General features: G+C 37.8%; 1 protein-coding gene across 8 annotated transcripts in view; it reads left to right on the top strand.

Moving 5' to 3' along the window:
* The window catches only part of CEP135 (centrosomal protein 135), a 79,541-nt gene that overhangs the window by 43,024 nt on the left and 12,629 nt on the right, over nt 1-23,888 (top strand). For 7 of the 8 annotated variants that reach the window (XM_027102877.1, XM_027102878.1, XM_027102876.1 and 4 more), the window contains 7 exons: nt 6,984-7,135; nt 13,115-13,230; nt 13,304-13,458; nt 13,885-13,940; nt 16,521-16,689; nt 17,545-17,655; nt 17,941-18,126. In XM_027102877.1, coding sequence (XP_026958678.1) covers nt 6,984-7,135; nt 13,115-13,230; nt 13,304-13,458; nt 13,885-13,940; nt 16,521-16,689; nt 17,545-17,655; nt 17,941-18,126 — 945 coding nt within the window. Of the gene's footprint in view, nt 1-6,983; nt 7,136-13,114; nt 13,231-13,303; nt 13,459-13,884; nt 13,941-16,520; nt 16,690-17,544; nt 17,656-17,940; nt 18,127-22,688; nt 23,438-23,888 lie in introns of those variants that run through there. The other variant, XM_027102880.1, reaches the window with a different exon arrangement.

Below are 23,888 nucleotides of genomic sequence, written 5' to 3'. Positions count from 1 at the left end.
TTTTAATTATAGTTTTAATGTACTGTATGTTTTTTTTGTTTGTTTGTTTTTCTTTATCATTTTTTTTAATTCACATCTTTATTGGAGTATAATTGCTTTACAATTTTGTGTTAGTTTCTGCTCTATAACAAAGTGAATCAGCTATATGTATACATACATCCCCATATCCCCTCCCTCTTGCGTCTCCTCCCACCCTCCCTATCCCACCCCTCTATGTGGTCACAAAGCACTGAGCTGGTCTCCCTGTGCTATACAGTTGCTTCCCACTAGCTATCTATTTTACATTTGGTAGTGTATATGTCCATGCCCTCTCTCACTTCATCCCAGCTTACCCTTCCCCCGCCCAGCCCCCATGTCCTCAAATCCATCTTGTACATCTGTGTCTTTATTCTGGTCCTGACTCTAGGTTCATCAGAACCATTTTTTTTTTTTTAGATTCCATATATATGTGTTAGCATATGGTATTTGTTTTTCTTTTTCTTTTTTTTTATGTTTTTAAAATTAAAAAATAATATGTTAGAGAAACTGTATAACAGTGACTAGGAGTATGTACTCTGAAGGTTGACTACTTAGATTCAAATCCATCTTTGTCACCTGTTACCTGTAGGCAAGTTTCTTAAACTTTTCATCCCTTAATTTCTTTATTTGTAAGATAGAAATGGTGCTAATACTTACTTCTTAGAGTTTTTGTGAAAATTAAATGAGTTAATAGATATCAAGAACTTAGTATAGTTACTGACATATCGTAAGCACTCAGTAAGTGTTAGCTATGATTATTGTTGTTTTGCTCTTGTTTAAAAAATCATGTAATACAGACTTAGAGTAAAAAGTGAAAATCATTTTCATTCCTTATTGCTCTCACTAGAGATAGGGCTTTTAACAAATTGGTATGTGTTCTGATAGTCTTTTTTGCTTTCTGTGTTTTGTTTTGACTAGTTTCTTTTTCCCTGTCTTCATTGTTTTTATTTGTCTGCTAATTCTATCATCTGTTTCTATCAGCTTTGGGCCACTTGATTTTTTTCCCTCTTCCTCATAGGTTGTATTTTCCTGCTTCTTTGTATGCCTGCTAACTTTAGATTGGATGTCAGACATTGTGAATTTTATTTTCTTGGTTGCTGGAGAGCTTGTATTCCTAGAAACGCTCTTGAAGTTTGTTCTGGGATACGCTTAAGTCAGATGGAAGTAGCTTGTTACTTTTTGATTTTGCTTTTAAGCTTAATTAGGTGGGACTAGAATGGCATTTAGTTTCGGACTAATATTGTTTTACTACTGAAACCAAATCTTTTTGAGTACGCTCACTACCAGTTGCCTCATGAATTATGAGGTTTTCAAATGACTGATGGGAAAAGAACCTATTCCTGGCCCTGCATGAGCCCTCAGTACTGTTCCCTCTAATTCTTTGATGGTTCTTTCCCTGGCCTTGGGTAGCTCTCTGTGAGCTGTGCTCTCCTCAGCTGAAGATTCAAGGGGCACCCTTTATAGATCTCTGGTGCTCTTACTCTGTGCAGTTCTCCTCCAGTATCCGCCCTGCAAATTCTAACGGCTTTGGCCTCCCTTGACTCTCAGTCCTGTATTCTGAACTTACGGGAATCACCAGGTCCAGCTGGTTTCTTTCCCTGTGCCACAGCTTGGAAATTCTTCAGGCAATAAACTGGAACAATTATAGGGCTCATCTCACTTGTTTCATCTCTCAGGGGTCACTATCCATCATTGCCTAATGGCCAGTGTTTTGAAAACCATTGTTCCATATGCTTTGCCCAAATTTTTAGTTATTTCAGGTAGAAGGGTCCCTGTCACTCTAGCCTGCCCAGAATCTGAAAGCAAGAATTAATGAACTGGAAAATATATCTGAAGTACTAGAAGTCATTGGAAAGAGACTAGGAGATAGAAAATATAAAATAAGTTAAAGCCTTAGAGAATAAAGTGAGAAGGTCCAACATTTATTTAGTCAAAATTCTAGGAGAATATAATAAAATATGGGAGAAGGCTGTATTTGAAGACATAATAACTGATACTTTTCTAGGTATGATAGAAAACACAGGAATCCTCTGATTCAGGATGTACAGTGAATTCTAGTAGCATGACAAATCCTAAGCAAGATAAAAAGAAAATCCATACCATTTTTGTAGCAATAAATAATACAAGATACCTATGTATAATTTTGCAGGATCTTAATAGAAAACATTTTGCATCCTTACTGAAAGACATTAAGGAAGACCTAAATAAGTGGAGAGATATATCCAATTTATTAAAAAGGTGACAGATATTATGTTTATAAAATAATGTAAATTCTTGCCAAATTCATCTGTAGAGTTGATGTAGTTTCAGCTGAAATCCCAAGAAGATGGCTGGGTGGGTGGATGTGTGTGAGAGTGAACACTGACAATAGATTTTAAAATTTACATGGAAGCAAAGAGCCAAGAATCACAAAGAAATTTTAAAGAAGAACGTGGTGTGGAACTTGTCTTACTAGATATAAAGGCTTTAGAGTCATTAATTAAGATAGGGTGGTAGTGCTCAGGGATTAAGAGAGTGATAAAACCCAGTAGAGAGCAAACCCACAAAATTGTATCTGGGACAATTGTTCATATATATGTATATAAAAAAGTAATTGGGGACTTCCCCCGTGGTCCAGTGGGAAAGACTCTGCACTCCCAATGAAGAGGGCCCAGGTTTGATCCCTGGTCAGGAAACTAGATCACACACGCATGCCGTAACTAAGAGTCTGCATGCCGCAACTAAAAGATCCCACATGCCGCAATGAAGATCTCGTGTGCCGCACCTAAGACCCAGCACAGTCTAGCTAGATGGATGGATGGATGGATGGATGGATGGATGGATGGATGGATGAATGGATAGGTAGATAGATAGCTAGCTAGCTAGATAGATATTTTTTTAAATAAAAAATAAAAGAGAATTGGATCCTACCTAAAATATACCAGACCCAAAAATCAGTTCAAGGTTACTTGCAACCTTGAATGTTCAAGAAATAGCTACAAATTTTAGAAGAAAATACAAGAGAAAAATCTTTTTTACCTTGACAAAATAATAATAATAACAATCATTTATATAGCATTTACTGTGTGTCAGGTACTATTCTCAACATTTTATATATATTTATGTATATAATTTTAATTCTTACAACAACCATAAGAAGTAAATGCTAATATTATCCTTATTTCACAGATAAAGAAACAGAGGGGAAGCTTGCCCAAGATCACACAGCTAGCAGGTGTCAGGTACCAGTGTTTGCTCCTAAACAAGACACAAATAAGTTTATTTCTTTAAAGAAAACATAGATTAAATAGGACCACATTGACAAGAACATCTTTGTTTATCAAATTGCCATAAATTGAAAAGACAAGCCAATAATGCAGAGAACAACTTACTATACATTTAACCTAAAAAAACCTCAACAGAAGATGTGAATTGACACTTCATGGCAGAAGAAATTATAAATGGTTAATAAATATAAAAAGATGTTCTACCTCAATAAGAGGGAAAATACCAATTACAACCACAGCAAAATCATTTCACATCCATCAGAAATTAACAAGTTATAGCTAGTATTATTAGTTTTGTGAAGCTTCTGGGAGTGCAAACTGGTGGTACCTCTTTGGAGAATAATTTGGCATTGTTCTAGGTTAGCAAAGGCATACTCTATTAGCCAGCAAATACATTTCTAGATATGAACCCTGGATCAAAGTCAATAAACTATGGCCTCTAGACCAAATCTGGTCTCCAGTCTGTTTTTGTAATAAAGTTTTTATTGGAACACAGCCATGCTTATTTGTTAATACATTGTTTATGGCTGTGTCTTTGTTACAGTAGAGTAGTGGCAAAGGACCATATGGCTCACAAAACCTAAAATGTTTACTCTCTGACAGAAAAAAGAAAACAATCTGGATGTCAGTTGTGAGGAAAATAAACAGTGGTAAGTCATACAATGGCGTGTTACAGAGCAACAAAAATGAATGAATAATAGCTACAAACATCAACATGCATGAATCTTGCAAATATGATGTTGAAGAAAACATGCAGTATGATTCTGCTTATGTAAAATTGAAAAACATGCTAACCTAAACTGTAAATTGTTTGGAGATTCATACAAATGTGGTGTGCTAAGGAAAAGCAAGAAATGAGAAACAGAAGACTCAGGTTAGTGGATACTGTGGGCAGGAGTTAGAGGATGTCACTGGAGACTGCTCACAGTAGTGTCAAAGGTTCAGGTAATATTTTTTAAGCCAGGTGATGGGTACACAAACGTTCCTGTTTTTAGTCTTTATACCACACATGTACTCTTGTTTGAATGAGAATTCTGGAAGATTTTTAGTGCAAAAAAATTTTTTTTTCCTTTCCCACCTCCATATCCCACAAATTACCATCCACAACTCTCTTTCCTGGTGTTTACTTCCCTGTTTCTAAATAATGTGCTCGTGCTATTTAGTCTTTATTGATTTAAGGTTATTTAGTGAGTCTCCGTGATGGTAGATGATGGATTAGCACTCCCCTTTTCTTCCCCCATTACATAGTTTAATTACATATTTTGCTCACTTAAGTAGTTATTGTTTATATTACCAAGACTTCTCGTGGTTTACGGCTCAGCCAAGTGGGACAGTACTACTCTTACCTTTTTTCTTGTAGACCATTTTCCTGGAGTTAATAATTGCTTTTGTTTTGTTTTGTTTCATTTTGTTTTTTGTTACTTTTCTGTTTTTCATTGCTAATTTTTATCAAGAACTCCATCTCTGCCACATGCCTTTCAATATTTTTTGAGTTTTCAAACTTAACCAGTTGTGGTCTTTTTCCCCCTTTTTCCTCCTTCTTGAGCTTTCTGTCTTGATTCATTATGGGCTATGTCTCTCCATAGCTGTCCTCATAAGACTTTCCCTGTCCCCCTCTCCTGTGTTGAACCTCATGTTTTCTTCTTTTCTTGATTTGTTCCTTCATTATGGTATAGCATCTTCTCCAGCAGTTTCCTGAAAAAGAATACATGGGAGGAAATTTTTTTGGTACTCTACTTGTCTGAAAATGTCTTTATTGAACTTTTATAATTTATGATTTGGCTTAGGCATGTGGCAGTCCAGATTGGAAAATTATTTTCACTAAAAATTTTGAATACTGTTCTCCATTGGTCTTTCAACTTTCTTTGAGATGTCTGATGCTATTCTTTTCTGAGTCCTCTGTACATGACATGTTTTTATTTCTGAAAGGATTTGGGGTTTTCTCTTTATCTTATGTCTTCAATTTACTATACTCTTCTGTTTTCTCTCTCTGGAGCTTTATTTGTTGGTTTTAGACTTCCTAAAGAGATCTAATATTCTTATCCTTTCTCCTTTATTTTCTCTTTGACTTTTTGTTGAACTTTCTGGGAGATTGCCTCAACTTTGTCTTTTTAGCCCTTCTATTGATTTTTAAAATATATTTGATTTCCAAGAGAACTTTCTAGAAAGAGATAACTGGGGTATGAGTGTCCCAGTATATAGACTTTCAGCCAATCTCCTTGTTCAGTTCTCTTTGTGACCCCCCCCTCACGGCTTCATGCCTCCACGTGTTGAGCTTCTTCAGGCTAAGTCAACTGGCTGCGCTCATTGGTATTCCCTACTGTGGCCATTTTAGGTCAGTGATTCTCTACTGGGGCCAGTTCTGCCTCCTAAGAGATATTTGGCAATATCTGGAGAATTTTTGTCTGTCACAATTAGGGGAAAAAGTACTTATTGTATCTGGTAAGCAGAAGGCAGGGATGTTGCTAAACGTCCTACAGTGCACAGGACGGCCCTCACAACAAGCAATTATCTGGCCTCAAAGGTCGTTAGTTCCTAGGTTCAGACCCTGCTTTAGATTGTATATATCTTTCTTCCACTCTGAACCACTCTCTGCTCTGTCTTCCACAAGTTTTTGAAGTCACTTGTTCACCCTTGTTTTCTCTCTTGTTCTCTCTGTCCTTATGAGTATATAACCTTATTTCTTTACTGTCATTTTAGCACTGTTTCCAGAAGAAGGGTGTTAAAAATGTGTGTGGTCAGTCTACAGTTTCAACTGGAAGACTGAAATTTATCACTAATGTTTCTTGGTTTTGAATTTTGTATATAGATCATTATTGCATCTGGAGTTTATTTTTGTACGTAAAATAAAATAGAATCTAGCTAATTTTTTGTCTTCAATGAGTGGCTATCCCAGCTCTATTTTTAAAAAGTTTATTCTTTTCCCACTTTCTTAAAATGCTGCCTTTTCTAAACTTACATCTGTGCTGTATCTGCTTATCCATATGTGAAATCCATACTGTCTTAATTATAGTAGCTTTTTCATTTATTTTGATATCTCATAAAGCAAGCCTAACTGCAGTCTTCCTCCCGCCCCCCATTTTTACTGTTTTTTCTTAACTTTCTTTTTTCCTAAATAAATTTTAGAATGAAATCTGAGTCACCCATCTAATTTTAAAAAGGTTGTGTCAGGATTCTTACTGAAATTTTATTGAATTTACAATTATTTCAGGAAATTTTAATCCCTTTCCAATATTGTGTTCCCATTCAGAAATATGGTGTGTCTTCACATTGTCAGGTTGTGTTTTATGCTCTTCAGGAACATGTTACAGGTTCCTCATGTAAATCTTGTCCATTTTGTGTTTGGGTTACGGTATTTTCTGCTCTGATCTTTCTTCAGTTCAGTCCTAGCTACATTTTTTTTTAGAAATTTCTCAAAATTTTGGCCTGCTAGTGGTTTCCCTTCATTGCTGTTATGGATACATTCTTTTCTTCCTTTCTTGCCTTTCTTTTTTGGTATCTTTTCTTTGATTTCAATGATACTGAAGAGGAGAGAGAGAAAAATGTGTTTGCCTATTCTGACATCTAGAACCTAAAGTGTACACGTGACTTTTAAAGTATTTTTAAATAAATCTAATTTATTTCCTTAGTTTTCTTCCAGAGTGCTTAAGGAAAAGAAACTGAGACATATACCTATTAATTTTTAAAATTTAATTATAGCTTGAAAACGAAAAATGTGAATTAAAGTCTAAAATGTTAAAAATGAAAGAAACAATAGAGTCTTTAGAGAAAAAAGTAAAACTCCAAGCTCAAAAACTTAGCCATGTGGCTGGTGACTCATCTCATCAGAAAACAGAGATGAACTCACTTAGGTAAGTTTATTGGAAGTTTCATTTCTCTTCTGGGAACAAGCTTGTTGCTATATAAGGTTCATAATGGTGGCATTTTGAACTAGGCCTTTGAAAAGCAGTAGTTCTCAAAGTTGGCTTTGCAGCAGAATCACTTGGGTAGCTTTTGTAAAGTATGGATTTAGGGACTGATCTCTGGAGGTTCCTGTTCACTGAGTGAATCTGGGTAAGTTTTGAGTATCTGTACTTCTAAAGACTTTCATAGCTTGATATGATTGCAGGCAAATTTTTGTACCTACCTCCTTCTGAAATCTCCCTAACAGATACAGGTGTACTTTGTTTTATTGTGCTTCAATTTATTGTGCTTTGCAGATGTTGTGTTTTTTACAAATTGAAGGTTTTTGGCAAACCTGCATCAAGCAAGTTTATTGGTGCCGTATTTCCAACAGCATTTGCTCACTTCATGTTTCTGTGTCACATTTTGGTAATTCTTGCAATATTTCAAACTTTTTCGTAATTATTATATTTGTTATGATGATCTGTGATCAGTGAGCTTTGACTATTACTACAACTCACTGAAGGCTCAGATGATGGTTACTATTTTATAGAAATAAGGTTTTTTAAATTAAGGTGTGTGCATCGTTTTTTTCAGACATAATGCTATTGCACACCTAATAGACTACAGTATAGTACAGACATAACTTTCATTTACTTATTTTTTTAATGGCTTTGAATTTTTAATTTAATATTTTTTATTGAAGTATAGTTGTTTACAATGCTGTGTTAGTTTCTGGTGTACAGCAAAGTGATTCACTAATACATATATGCACATATATATATATTTATATATATATATATTTATATATATACACACATATATACTTTTTCATATTCTTTCCATTATGTTTTGTAACAAGATAGTGATTATAGTTCTCTGTGCTATACAGTAGGACCTTGTTGTTTATTTTATATATAGTAGTTTGTATCTGCTATTCCCAAACTCCTAATTTACCCCTTCCCCCTTCCCCCTTCCCCTTTGTTAACCGTAAGTTTGTTTTTTATGTTTGTGAGTATTAAACATAATTTTATATGCCCTGGGAAACCAAATAATCCACATGATACACTTTATTGCCATATTTTCTTTACTGTGGTGGTCTGGAACCAAACCCACAATATCTCCAAGGTATGCCTGTACTTCAGATTATTTGTACTCTTTAGTGTAGAATTGCTGGAAATTACAGAGTTTTTTGCTACCTATGTCATTGTTCTTCTCGTTCTTCTTTCAAAGAAATGTAAAATCAGAATATTTATATACAGAGTCTAAAAGGTGATGTGTCTGAAAAATGGTAAAAAAAGTCAGTATGGCCCAAGTAGGCTGTATCTACAGGTTGAAGTCAGGTAATAAAGAACTTGGTATGATAACCAAGAGTGTCTGGATTTTATCTTATAAACATGGAGAACAAACAAATTTTTAACCAAGGGGGTGACTTCCTACCATGCCTCTTAGGAAGTGAACTCTCACAAAAATAGGGAAGGTGAATTTGGAGTCTTAAGAGACTGATGGCAGACAATGGAGACAATGTGTCTGGAGTGAAACAGTGGCAATGAACTTGGAGAACAGTGGCGAGATTTAGGAAACATTTGTTACACAAAATCAAAACAAACTATGTAATAAGACCAAGAACTGGCTGTTTGTCTGTTTAATTAAGGAATACTGTTTAGGAAGAACTAAGGTAGAAGCTTCTTTTTCCGTTTTTTTTTTTTTTTTCCTTGCAAGGCACTACATACATCCTATGAAGGAGAGCTACCTGAATGGAATGGCCTCTCCCCCTCTGGTTCATGTCTATCTATGTTCAACTCCAAAGTACAAATACCATGGTATATTTCTGTCACCCAGAATTACTAGTCTACCCTTTTCCGTTTTGTGTCCAGATGATTGGAGCTGCATTTAGTCCATTTTGCTTTTTCCTTCAAACTATAGCTATAACTCCCCTTTCCTTCCCTCATAGGATACCGTTTCCAGTCTTATAAGACAGAGCTTTCAGTGCCCTCCCTTGGATCCCCTACCGTGCAGCTCCTTGGGCGTTTTCTCCGCTATACTAATACCCTTTTCTCTTACCCAGCCTCCTACTTCCCTCACCTAGGAATAATCCAGTCACTGTGTTATAGGAACGGGTTGTGGAGAATTTTCTCTTTACCTTGTTATAGGAATGGGTTGTGGAGAATTTTCTCTTTACCTTTGTTTGTCTGTAAACAGAGGTAATAATGGGGGGATTGCAGGATTCCATAACTTTTTTTGCTCTGACAAATACCAGACTTGTCTCTGAGGAAGGTGTGTCAGTCACATTCTCCATATCAGTATACATCAGTAAACATTAGAACTATGAGTTCAAGCTGTCAGGTTCACATCCAAAGCTGAACCCAATACAAACATAATACCAAGAACTGTATGGAAATGAAGTCGCCTTGTCCAAACCTCATGCAACTTTTGATATGTTTAATAGAGATCTTGCTGTCGCTTTAATCACATCAAGTTCTGTTTCCCTTAACATGAAGACATTTAAGAAGCTGATACTCAGATAGATAAAGCATATATTCCTTTTCATCCACCTGGTGGGCCCATTTTCTCTTTCCCTTCCTGAGTTAGGCATTTTTCATCAAATTTCAGTGCCACCAAACAGTCTTTTCTATATCAAGCACAGTCTCTAATTGTCCAAATAGAGGATCTTTGGTCTAGTCTCTTGGTGCAGCAGCAGAGGACAATATCCTTAATCCTCACCACTGCTAGCTATGAGCCTCTAAACATTTAGATTTCTGCAGCTGAAAATACCGTCAGACTGTTTTCATTTCACCTTAGTCTTTAGTTATTCTGTGTACCTTCTTTAAAACTAGAGGGTTATGTACTTATCCAGGATCAAATAAATGCATTAGCTGATTTTCCTGGGAAGAGCCCATAAGCTTTAGTTAGAGTTATTATTATGGCAATAAGTATCAGCTTTTATAGTAGAGTGTGTTTGTATATTCAGAAAACCAAATATAACTGGTCTCCTTTGAGAAGTATTTATTTGTTAAGGGAATTGAGAACCATTTTAGATAAGGCTCATAGATTCCTTAGGATGCCTAAGAATTATCTTCTGGGCATGTCTAACATTTTTTTCTACCAAGACAGGAAGAGGAGCCAGGGCCCTAAGTAAAGACAGCTGAGCTCATGGAACTGGACTTAGAAGGGCCAAGGGACCTAGGACCACCAGCTATAAATCATCATCCTTTTGCAGAAATGTGACAGAAAAGCCAGTCCTTATCCCTATTCCCCTCTCTCAGTTATCAAGAGATGATACTTTCTCAGTTAGTGGTGGTCATAACCATAGAGTCTTGAAGACATCTGAAATAAAACAGGGATACCAAAAAAAAATCCAGCGTTACTGGGCTTCCCTGGTGGCGTAGTGGTTAAGAATCCGCCTGCCAGTGCAGGAGACACAGGTTCGAGCCCTGGTCCGGGAAGATCCCACATAACGCAGAGCAACTAAGCCCATGCACCACAACTACTGGGCCTGCACTCTAGAGCCTGCAAGCCACAACTACTGAAGCCCATGCGCCTAAAGCCCATGCTCCGCAACAAGAGAAGCCACTGCAATGAGAAGCCTGCTCACCGCAATGAAGAGTAGCCCCGCTCTCTGCAACTAAGAAAGCCCATGGGCAGCAACAAAGACCCAACGCAGCCAAAAATTAATTAATTAAAAAAAAACAGGGATACCATATCAATCTCTCTTTCTTCTAAGAGGCCATTAAAATTCCAAACCTATGCCTCTTAGATAGAGCTTCAGCTCCATTTTACAACTTGAACACTTCTTATGAATAAAGGACCCTTTATGATGCTGTCTTTGTTTAAAATATACTCTATCATGAAGAGAAGTAATTACTTTTGCCCCCTAAGATGAGAGCATGTATACATCCATGTACTGTAATAAAACTCAGGAATTTGAGGCTCAGAGAGATGGTCTTATCCAGCCACATGGCTGGTAAGTGGAGAGCTAGAATTTTGATTCTAAGTTTTATTGCTTCACTCTCTGGTGGGAAGTCATCACTTCCCTTTGCTTTTTGCTTATAGCACTTTCGAAGCTAAGAAATTAGCTCATCCTAGCAACTTACTTCTCAACAGGTTTTCAAATTTTCCTTTCCAAACACCATGATGACAAATAATATGATAGTCACTCAACTATTCTTTCCTATGAACTTTATACCTCAGTTCTTTCGTTAAGAAGACCTTTATCTTAGCAGCAATCCTTCTGTCAGAAAGTTACTGCCGAGGTCTGTGTGGAATCTCTATTATTCCCTTGCCTGCCTACACTAGAATATGAAAAGGCAAAGCTATTTTTAAGACTCACTAAGGGCCTCCTTTATATGTATAATCAATCAAGATGTTATCCTGCCTTCATTTATCAACCCTACTTTCATTAGGAATTAACCCTGCTAATGAACTTAGATGTAAAAAAATCTTTACATTTCTACTTAGGATTTCAAGCACTGCCAACTACTCAGTGTCCTTCAGTAGGAACTCTGGGAGCCATTCCAGTTTTGAAAGGATTCTTTATAGCTTACTGGCAGACATTTTCCCTTCCACACGGAAGATGTCCTGTGCTCTTCGTAGTAGGCAGTGTGATGTAGTAGAAAAACATTGATATCAGGGTAGACTAAACTGGATTTGTATATTTTCTTTGCCTTAATAGCTTTGCCATCTTGAACAAGTTATTATTTGTTTCTATAATATCAAGATAATGGTTCTAATTATGGAACTGTCCTAGGAATAAATGAGGTAATGTCTGTAAATTATCAGTACAGTGAATATTAGCTTTCTTTTTTCTCCACTCCGTATAGTTATATCCCTCAGAGTAATAGTTGTAGCTTTTACAAGCAGCTTGAATACAGTGAGTCACCTGGACCTCACATATGATTTTATGAAGTAAAATTGCTTGAACCGAGAGTCTTTCTGACTTGGTTTTATTTGGTTGTGCAATTCTAAAGAAGTCAGCCTCACCTTGACTTCCCTCGCTGCCTCTGGGTCATCATTCATTTGCTGTTAGAGCAGTCAGGGTCATGTCTTTTGTGTTTCAGAATATCTCAGTGTTGCATGTAAAACTTTTTCATTTCTGTGGGAGATGTCCCATCTTACTAGTGGTTTCAGAATCCAACCTCCTCCCTATTAGGCAATTCTAAACTAAGCCACCTTTAGTATCTTCTACTATCTCATCTTCAAACAAACCCTAAAAGGAACCTGTGGAAGTCCCCAATAAATAGCCTAATGTGAGAGCCATGTTTTTCCAGCAAGGCCAGACTAAGAATTCCTAGGCCAGGACTAAAAGCTTCCAAAGACCCTAGATGACATGAGAGCAAATTCTTGTTACTTCTGAAAAAAAATTAATCTTACTGATCAGTAAGGGATTCGTCTGAAATTGTCTTTATTTTTGCTGTATGTCTTTTTTTTTTGCTCCCTGAAACCAATCTTTAGTCTTAAATCCTCATTGCACTACAGTTAATACCTATTTCCCTGTTTACTGTGACCTCCCATTGACTACCTATCAAAAAAAGTCAGAATGGGAAGCAGAATTCAAAGCTTGCTGGTCAGGATGGTCAGGATGTTGAAGTGCTAGGCCATTCTGTAAAAGCAAGACTTTTCCTTTGCCTTGACTATTGAAAATAGATTTTAAGAGAAAGAGGGTTGTGATTAGGAAACGGAGAAAAGCTTTAAAACTACTAGGAAGCCTCTAGAAAAAAGTATACAATTAATTTGATTTTTACACTGTATTATTTTGAGGAAGATGGAACAGTTTTGAAGAAAGGAATAATATATATAGTATAATGCCATTGATTATACTGGAAGAGCTTTAAAATAAGGAATAAAAGAAACTTTAAAAATAAAAATATTTTTTAAGATCTTTCATTTAAAAAAAATTATTTCTACCAGAGATAAAGAATACCATTTGTTTTTGTCCACTGACTCTTTAGGCTAGTAAATGAGCAGCTACAGCGGTCACTTGAGGACCATCAGCACCAACTTTCCATGAAAAGAAGTGAACTTGAATCAGCACAAGCACAAGTTAAAATACTGGAGGAAAAAATAGGTAAGTATTCTTCAATTTTGTTTTTGCAATCCTAATTTACTTTGTCTAACAAACATTTCTTTTTCATTTATAGATAAACTACACTTCCAGATGACTTCACAGAATGAAGAGGCTCATGTAATGAAAAAGACCATTGGTGTTATTGATAAAGAAAAAGACATTCTTCAGGAGACTGTAGATGAGAAGACAGAAAAGATTGCAAACTTGCATGAAAACCTAGCTAATAAAGTATGTGACTGTTAAGTAATGTTATCCAGCATCTGAACAGAAAAGCTTATTTTATTCTCTGTTTTAGACATGCAGTTCTTATTGCCTGTGTACAAGCTCCTAAGACCCAAAGCCATATCTTCTAATGTGTTTAAATTTCATTTTATACCAATAATTTGAATCTTTAAAAGTTCTATTTCTAGAAGACAGTTTTATCATATATGATTATAGCAAACTCCAGGAACAATTCAAATTCTTAGTGAGTAGAAATATGCCAATATATGAAATATAATTGGTACATGGAAATATGTTTACTTGGAGGTTTCTTTTATAATATAATTTATATAATTGGATTTAAACTATATAAATGTGACATTGTATCAATTCAAATGAAGACATTTCTATATGAATGGTTTAGAATCTTACATATTTTTATAATTTCTATAGGAAAAAGCTATTACTCAGATGAAGATAACAGTCTCAGAGTATGAATCTTCTATGAAGTAAGTAATCAATGGAACGGCATCCAGTTTTGTTTTGTTTTGTTTTGTTTTGTTTTTGCGGTACGCGGGCCTCTCACTGTTGTGGCCTCTCCCGTTGCGGAGCACAGCCTCCAGACGCGCAGGCTCAGTGGCCATGGCTCACGGGCCCAGCCGCTCCGTGGCATGTGGGATCTTCCCGGACCGGGACACGAACCCGTGTCCCCTGCATCGGCAGGCGGACTCTCAACTACTGCGCCACCAGGGAAGCCCCGGCATCCAGGTTTTTTTAGAAATTTTCAGTGAATGCAGCTTTATCTATTTGAATAGCAATCTGGCAATAGGAAAATTTCTTTTTCTATTTTCCTTTTTTTATCAGTAGCAGTTATTTTCTCAGTCTCCTGCATGGAAATGTTATCCTCTTTAACTTTCTTCCCTCCTCTGTCATCCACATCTAAACAATTATGTCTTATTAATTATTCTTTTACATACCTACTTGCTCCTTATTTCTACTGTAATTACCCTGTGCAGGCCCTAATCATTAAAACTTAGATTACCCTAGTAGCCAGTGTTTAATTTATTCCACATCTAAACCTTTTTGAACATTGTTACAAGACTTTACATTTTATGTCTGGTCTCTACTTCAAGACGAAAGTCACTAATTGTATTTATTTTATACACCCTTACATATTATATAATAGTGGGGACTTAAACATTAAATAAGTGTTTGCCAATTAAATCGTTTATGTTCTCCTAACACTTGAAAGTCTTCTGTTTTTACTTGACTTTTGGAATAATAAATTTATTTTATGACTTTATTTGCACATAATGATTGGTAGAGATCTAAAATATCTGCTTCACCTAATTAATCAGTATCTTAATGCAGTAGTTGTAATTTCTTTTTTTAAATTTTATTGCAGTATGGTTGATTTATAATGTGTTAATTTCTGCTATACAGCAAAATGATTCAGTTATATATATATATTCTTTATCATATTATTTTCCATTATGTTTTTTTTGTTTTTTTGGCTGCATTGGGTCTTCGTTGCTGCGCGCAGGCTTTCTCTAGTTGCGGTGAGCGGGGGTTACTCTTCGTTGGCGGTGCGCAGGCTTCTCATTGTGGTGGCTTCTGTTGTTGTGGAGCACAGGCTCTAGGTGCGCGGGCTTTAGTAGTTGCAGTGCATAGGCTCTAGGGCACGCAGGCTTCAGTAGTTGTGGCACGTGGGCTCTGGAGCGCAGGCTCAATAGTTGTGGGACACGAGCGTAGTTGTTCTGAGGCATGTGGGATCTTCCCGGACCAGGGATTGAACCTGTGTCCCCTGCATTGGCAGGCAGGTTCTTAACCACTGCACCACCAGGGAAGTCTCCCATTATGGTTATTATAGGATATTGAACATAGTTCCCTGTGTTATATAGTAGGACTTGTTGTTTATCCATTCTGTAATACTAGTTTGCATCTGCTAATCCCAAACTCCCAATCCTTTCCTCCTCCAGCCCCCTCCCCATTGGCAACCACAATCTCTGTTTGTGAGTCTGTTTCTTCGATATGTTCATTTGTGTCATATTTTAGATTCCACATATAAGTGATACCATATGGTATTTGTCTTTCTCTTTCTGACTTATTCGTTTAGTATGATAATCTCTAGGTCCCTCCATGTTGCTGCAAATGGCTTTATTTCATTCTTTTTAATGGCTGAGTAGTATTCCATTGTATATATGTACCACATCTTCTTTATAGATTTCACTGTCAGTGGACATTTAGGTTGCTTCCATGTCTTGGCTATTGTAAATAATGCTGCTATGAACATAGGGGCGTGTGTATCTTTTCAAATTATAGTTTTGTCTGGGTATAGGCCCAGGAGTGGGATTGCTGGATCATATGGTAACTCTCTTTTTTAAGGAACCTCCATACTGTTCTCCATAGTGGCTGTATCAATTTAGATTCCCACCAACAGTGTAGGAGGGTTCCCTTTTCTCCACACCCTCTCCAGCATTTGTTATTTGTAGACTTTTTTTTCTTTTTTGCGGTACTCGGGCCTCTCACTGTTGTGGCCTCTCCCGTTCTGGAGCACAGGCCCAGACGCACAGGCTCAGCGGCCGTGGCTCACGGGCCCAGCTGCTCCGCGGTATGTGGGATCCTCCCGGACCGGGGCACGAACCTGTGTCCCCTGCATCGGCAGGTGGACTCTCAACCACTGTGCCACCAGGGAAGCCCTATTTATAGACTTTTTAATGTTTGCCATTCTGACTGGTGTGAGGTGGTACCTCATTGTAGTTTTGATTTGCATTTCTCTAATAATTAGCAATGTTGAGCATCTTTTCATGTGCCTATTGGCCATCTGCGTTTCTTCTTTGGAGAAATGTCCATTTAGGTCTTCTGTCCAGTTTTTACTTGGGTTGTTTGTTCTTTTGTTATTGAGTTGTGTGAGCTGTTGGTATACACCCTTGTTGGTTACATCATTTACAAATATTTTCTCCCAGTCCATAGGTTGAGTAGTTGTAATTTCTTGCATTCCTAGTATACTTAAATCAGAGTACAACAGTTAAATGAACTAAATTTTCCAAAAAGCTTTCTTTATTATTGCTATACCACCCATGTAACAGCCACCTAAAGGAAACATTGATTAATCGGGACCGTGAGATAAGCAGCCTCCGGCGCCAGCTTGATGCAGCTCACAAGGAACTTGATGAAGTAGGAAGATCTAAAGAAATGTCTTTTAAGGAAAACAGAAGATTACAGGATGATCTGGCTACAGTGGCAAGAGAAAACCAGGTATGAGCATAAAGCATAAACTTTGATAGTTTTATAGTATACAGTTATACAATGTATTCGTTGTTTGCTAAATTTTAAAGCTTTAAATATGCTTTCTAAATTTTAATTATATAAATATCAACAACAAAAGAAATAATTCTTTAAGGAGAATAGTGTTTATAAGGGTATTTTAAAATGTGGTTTAGAATGCTGCGGTATATTACAGGGTGTGTAATGGGTACAACTGTAGTCCCCTCACCATTGTGGTCTTTGTTGCAAGGAATCCTGAAGCTGGGAGTATGGTGTTCTCTATGGCAGAAATCGGTGTTACTCTACTGGGTGAGGACCTCAGCATCACTCCCAGGGCAAAGTTGCTGTGTTTTAAAGACCCATGATAGATTTTAATTATTCGTACTTACTTCCAGTGGCTTAGAGATATGCCTGTAAGTTAATTAATGAATATTTTAGAATGGCAAATACTAAAAGGTATTGGTTTTGTTTGTGCTGGTTTATTAAAGGATTACACCAAGAAAACCAATAATTTTCTTATTTTAAATATTTTATTTTTAAACATTATTCATTATAGAGTATATTGCTGATATATAAATTTTTAAAAATGTCAACCCCTGAGTGTAGCTAGCCCTTAGTTTAAATACCAGATATGTGGTCACATATGTTGTGGGAGATATATGGTAATATTTGGTTAAAAAGTCAAGATCAGTCCAGAAAAACATGTGAAAATAATGGTCAGGAACAGTTTTCCTTTTTTCCTACTCTCACTTATTCCCCAAATTCAGAAAGAGCTATTTGAACATAAATAGAACTCATTAGGTGCTACATTCATTTTAGATTTGTCTTCAATTTTCTGATTTATAGCAAATTTCATTGGAATTAGAAGCAGCAGTGCAAGAAAAAGAAGAAATGAAGAGTAGAGTTCATAATTACATAACTGAAGTGTCACGATGGGAGAGTTTAATGGCTTCTAAGGTGAAAAAACATTGTTTAGGTTGGATTTAAGACTGATTTTTTTTTTAACTTTTTCATGTTTCTTTATTCTGTCTCCTCTATTAGATATTAACATATGAAAGTGGAGATCTTGCCTACTGTCTTTGTATATTTTCTTACAGATCTTACTTAGTATAGTGTCTGCACAGATAGCTTATGCTTCCTAAATTAAAACAAAAATCCCAGTGTGTGTATATGTTTATGACATGGATATTCCAGTGAGTAATGATGACTAATTTAGAAACAATTTAATTGTGGTTAAACCAGGAAAGAGAAAATCAAGATTTGTTAGATAGATTTCAGATGCTTCATGACCGTGCTGAAGACTGGGAGGTCAAAGCCCATCAAGCTGAGGGAGAAAGTAGCTCAGTTCGACTGGAACTTCTTTCTATTGACACCGAGAGGAGACACCTTCGAGAAAGAGTGGAGCTACTAGAAAAAGAAATTCAGGAGGTAATATATTCATTTGTCTTGCACAGACAGAATTTAGTGAAACAGAAAACATTCAAAGGCACTTTATTGAAGTGAGGTTTAAGCATTGGTAAAAATCAAGTTCAATGGTAATCTGTCATTCTGATAATTTGCTTAGGAGAGCCCCATTACTTTTATATTGTAAGTAAAATATACATAATATCGAATTTACCATTATAACCATTTTTAAGTATACAATGGCAGTTAGTACATGCATATTGTTGTGCAACTATCACCACCATCCTTCTCCAGAACTTTTTCATCTTCCCCAGTTAAAACTCTGTACCCATTAAATACTAACTAGCTCCTCGTTCTCCCCTCCCCCAGCCACTGACAACCACCATTCTACTTTCTCTCTATGGATTTGACTACTCCATGTCCCTCTTATAAGTGGAGTCATACAATATTTGTCTTTTTGTGACTGAATTATTTTACTTAGGCCTAAGGTTCACTTAAATCTCAAGGTTCACCCATGTTGTAGCATGTGTCAGAATTTCATTCCTTTTTAAGGCTGAATAATATCCCACTGTATGCATATACCACATTCTAAACATTCATCTGTCAATGAACATTTGGTTTGTTTCCATCTTTGGCTATTGAAAATAATGCTGCTATGAACTTGGATGTACAATATCTATTCAAGTCTTTATTTTCAGTTCTTTAGGATACATCCAGACATGGAATTACTGGATCATATTATAATTTTATGTTTAATTTTTTGAATAACCACCATACAGTTTTTCACAGGGGCTGCACCATTTTACATTCCCATCTGCAATGTTAGGCTTCCAGTTCCTCCACATCTTCACCAACACTTGTTATTTTCTGGGGTTTTTTGTTTTGTTTTTTTTTGTTTTAATAATGGCCATCCCAATGGGAGTGAAGTGGTATTTCATTTTGGTTTTGACTTGTATTTTCTTAATGATTAGTGATGTTGAGCGTATTTTGTGTGTTTATTGGCCATTTGTATATTTTCTTTGGAGAAATATGTATTCAAATCCTTTGCATAGTTTTTTTTTTTTTTTCAGTACGCGGGCCTGTCACTGTTGTGGCCTCTCCTGCTGCGGAGCACAGGCTCCAGACGTGCAGGCTCAGCGGCCGTGGCTCACGGGCCCAGCCGCTCCACGGCATGTGGGATCTTCCTGGACCGGGGCACGAACCTGTGTCCCCTGCATCGGCAGGCGGAGTCTCAACCACTGCGCCACCAGGGAAGCCCCTTTGCCTAGTTTTTAATCAGGTTGTTTTCTGTTGTTGTTGAGTTGTAGGAATTGTTTGTATATTCTGGATTTCAATCCCTTATTAGATATGTGATTTGTGAATATTTTCTCCCATCTCATGGCTTACCTTGTCACTCAGTTTTATCCTTTGATGCACAAGAGTTTTAAATTTTGATGAAGTCCAATTTATCTATTTTTTTCTTCTTGCCTGTATTTTTGGTGTCATATCTAAGAAATCGTTGCTAAATCGAACATAATGAAGCTTTTCCCCTGTTTTTTCTATGCGTTTTATAGTTTTAGCTCTTATGTTGAGGTCTTTGATCCATTTTGAGTTAATTTTTATACATGATATAAGGTAAGGTTCCAACTTCATTCTTTTGCATATGGATTTAAATAAGCTTTTGTCATAAAGACAGTCTAATAAAAGTCTCTTAGAGCTTCCCTGGTGGCGCAGTGGGTGAGAGTCCGCCTGCTGATGCAGGGGACGTGGGTTTGTGCCCCGGTCCAGGAAGATCCCACATGCCGCGGAGCGGCTGGGCCCGTGAGCCATGGCCGCTGAGCCTGCGTGTCTGGAGCCTGTGCTCCACAATGGGAGAGGTCACAATAGTGAGAGGCCCGCATACTGCAAAAAAAAAAAAAAAAAGTCTCATGATAAAATTTTGAGTTTAGTTAAAATATAGGGACCCTAAATAAGTTAGATTGATAAGGAACAGTTGGCTATTAGTTCTACTTTTGTTTTGTTTTGTTGGTATAGTATCGTAGTTGGTCTTTATTTTTTAGAAGAAAGTATTGATTATCTGTAGTGCGTAGAATTATGCACCCCTCCCCCCAAAAATATATTTAGGTCCTAGCTCCCAGTACCTGTGAATGTGACCTTATTTGGAAATAGCATCTTTGCAGATTTAATCAAGTTAAAATGAGGTGGGCTTCCCTGGTGGCACAGTGGTTGAGAATCCGCCTGCCAGTGCAGGGGACACGGGTTCGAGCCCTGGTCTGGGAAGATCCCACATGCCGCGGAGCACCTAAGCCCGTGCGCACAACTACTGAGCCTGCACTCTAGAGCCCACGAGCTACAACTACTGAAACCCGTGAGCCTAGAGCCCGTGCTCCGCAACAAGAGCGCCACCGCAGTGAGAAGCCTGTGCACCGTAACGAAGACTAACCCCCGCTCGCCGCAACTGGAGAAAAGCCCGTGCACAGCAATGAAGACCCAATGCAGCCAAAAATAAATAAATATTTTTTAAAACGGTTAAAATGAGGTGACACTGGGTAGGATGGACCCTAATCTGATAACTGGTGTCCTTGTAAAATAAGGGAGATTCAGACACAGAAGACACAGGGGAGAATGCCATATGAGGATAGAGGCAGAGATTGAAATGATGTGTCTACCAAGGCAAGGAACCCCAAGGATTGCCAGCAATCACTTGAGCTGGGAGACGGGTGTGGAAAAGATTCTCATTCAGAACCTCCAGAAGGAACCAATCCTGCTGACATCTGGGTTTCAGACTTGTGGCCTCCAGAACTGAGAGGGAATACATTTCTGTTGTTTTAAGCTATCTAGTTTCTGGTAATTTGTTATGGCAGTGTTAAGAAACTAGTACAGATTTTGGTACCAGGAAGTGGGATGCTTTTGTAACAAACCTAAAAAGGGTCTTTGGAATTGGGTACAGGCTGGAAGAGTAATGGGTACAGGCTGGAAGAGTTTTGAGGTGCGCGATAGAAAAGTCTAGACAACCTTGAAAAGTTTGTAGATAGAAAGATGGATATTAAAGGCAATTCTGGCGAGAACTCAGAAAAAAAGAGGAGGGCTTCCCTGGTGGCGCAGTGGTTGAGAGTCTGCCTGCCGATGCAGGGGACGCAGGTTTGTGCCCTGGTCCGGGAGGATTCCACATGCCGCAGAGCGGCTGGGCCCGTGAGCCATGGACGCTGGGCCTGCGCGTCCAGAGCTGTGCTCCACAGCAGGAGAGGCCACAGCAGTGAGAGGCCCGCGTACCGCAGAAAAAAAGAGGAAAGCTGTAGAGAAAACTTCTATTATTTACAAAATACATAAATCGTCATGAATGGAATTTGTCCAGAAATAAGAATGTTTCTTCTAGTGAGGTCTCAGATGGAATTGAGGAACATGTTATTGGACCCTGGAGAAAAGGTAATTCTTATTATAAAATGTCAGAGAACTTGACTGAATTATGGTATACTCTTAGGAAGGTAGAACTTATAAGTTATGAACTTGGATATTTAGCTGAGGAAATTTCCAAGCAGAGTATGAAAGGTGCAACCTGGTTTCTCCTTGCTGCTTATAGTAAGATGTGAAGGAAAGAGACAGATTGAAGAAGGAATTGCTAAGCAAAAAAAGAGCTGGGACTTGATGATTTGGAAAAGTCTTGTCTATCCAGATAGCGTGTTCTGGAGGCAGGGCCGAGAGTGTGGCTAGGCAAAGAGAGTAGGTGAGTGACTCATAGACCCAACCAATCACCTCAGCAGAAACACTGCCAGCTTGGGCTGAAAGGGACAGAAACAGGATACAAGGAAAGAAGGTTAAACTTCTTGGATCCTACTAGCAGAAAACAGGCCACTAGAGTTATGAACATATGTTCTCCTTCAAGAAAAGGGAAGAATGAAGGTGGCTCAGAGATCAGCAGGGCTGCCAAGGGCAGCTCAAAAGCTGGTGGACCTGCTACGCTACCATAGGCCCAGGGGACTGGGCTATTTCTTCCTTGATTCCAGAAAGCAGCGCCACTGCCACTGTGAGCCAAGAGATGGAGCTATACCTGAGGGCTGAGAAGGTGGGGCTGCCCTAGCAGGTCCAGAGGACAGAGTATCAAGGCACAGATAATTATTTTTAGGCCTTGAAATCTAATGGAATTTGCCCTACTTGGCTGCAGGCTTACTTTGGACTAGTAACTCCTTTATTCCTTCTATTTTCTCCCTTTCAGAATGGGACCATTTTATGCCTTTTCCACCATTTTATTTCAGAGGGAGGTAACTTGTTTTCTAGTATCACAGGTCTGTGGAAGGAGAGGAATTTTGCCCCAGGAAGGACCATACCCAGAGTCTTACCCATTCTGACTTAGATAAGATTTTGGACTTAGAGTTGATACTAGAATGTTGGGATAGAATGAATATATTTTGCACATGGGAAGGACATGAATTTGGGGGAGCCAGAGAGTTGATAGAATTATGCCCCCCCGAAATATATTGAAATGCTAACCACCAGAACCTGTGAATGTGACCTTTTTGGAAATAGGACCTTTGCAGGTGTAATCAATTTAAGGTGAGGTCATACTGGACTAGGGCAGGCCATAACCTAATGTTTGGTATCCTTATGAGATAAGAGAAATCTGGACACAGAAGACACAAGGAGAATGTCAAGTGAAGGTGAAGGCAGAGATTGGAGTTATGTGTCTACAAGGCAAGGAACATCAAGGATTGCCAGCAATCACCAGAAGTTTGGAGAGAGGCGTGGAACAGATTCAACCTCAGAACCTCCCGAAGAAGCCAACTCTGCCAGCATCTAAATTTCAGACTTGTAACCTCCAGAATTGTGAGGGAATAAATTTCTGTTGTTTTAAGCCACCCAGCAATTTGCAGTAATTTGTTACAGCAGTCCTAGGAAACGAATACACTATTTCTGTAAGTTTTTCTGTTAAGAGTATAATAACTAAAGGAATGTTTTTCAACCTTCAAAATAGTTCTCGGGAGAAACTATTCTTTAGTTCTTTTGTTCTTTGTCATTGTTCATGTACTTATGTGGTATATAAGATTGACTTACATATTTATATTTCTTTGGGGGAATTTTGATTAATTAATTCATTAATATTTGGAAAATCCAAGTACTTTTCTACAATTGTTGAAATTTATTAAATCTTCATAGCAGTGTATTAGATTTTTAATGTTGATTCATTTTAGTAAAGCTTGTTTAATAATTTAATTTTCAAATGTGGAATTCTTCCTAAATTCTAGAAGTAGAGTTTATATCTGTTTGTATTTATCACTCACATTTTAAATTGTGAAAAATTTTAAATGTGCATTACTTGGGACTTCCCTGGTGGCCCATGCAGTGGTTAAGAATGTGCAGGGGACATGGGTTCGAGCCCAGGAGTCCAGGAAGATCCCACATGCCACGGAGCAATGAAGCCCATGCACCACAACTACTGAGCCTGAGCGCTAGAGCCATGAGCCACAACTACTGAAGCCTGTGCGCCACAACTACTGAAGCCTGTGTGCTGCAACTACTGAAGCCCGCACGCCTAGAGCCCGTGCTCCGCAACAAGAGAAGCCACTGCAATGAGAAGCCCGCACACCGCAACGAAGAGTAGCCCCTCCCTGCTCACCACAACTAGAGAAAGCCTGTGTGCAGCAACGAAGACCCAACGCAACCAAAAATAAATAAATTAATTTTTTTTAATGTATATTACTTTAGGAAAGAAGTGTTTATCAGTATTTCAAATTTTGCTCGTCATTTCAGTTATTAAAATCTTATAAAGTTGTATACTATTATTAGGTTAAGTTAAATTTAAATATGAGTTT

The sequence above is a fragment of the Aethalodelphis obliquidens genome, unplaced genomic scaffold (genome assembly GCF_003676395.1).
Source record: "Aethalodelphis obliquidens isolate GAN/ISIS:26980383/991018 unplaced genomic scaffold, ASM367639v1 scaffold6, whole genome shotgun sequence".
NCBI classification, from domain to species: Eukaryota; Metazoa; Chordata; class Mammalia; order Artiodactyla; family Delphinidae; genus Aethalodelphis; species Aethalodelphis obliquidens.
Note: the sequence above shows the minus strand (reverse complement) of the source record. Positions and strands in the feature narration are given on the sequence as shown.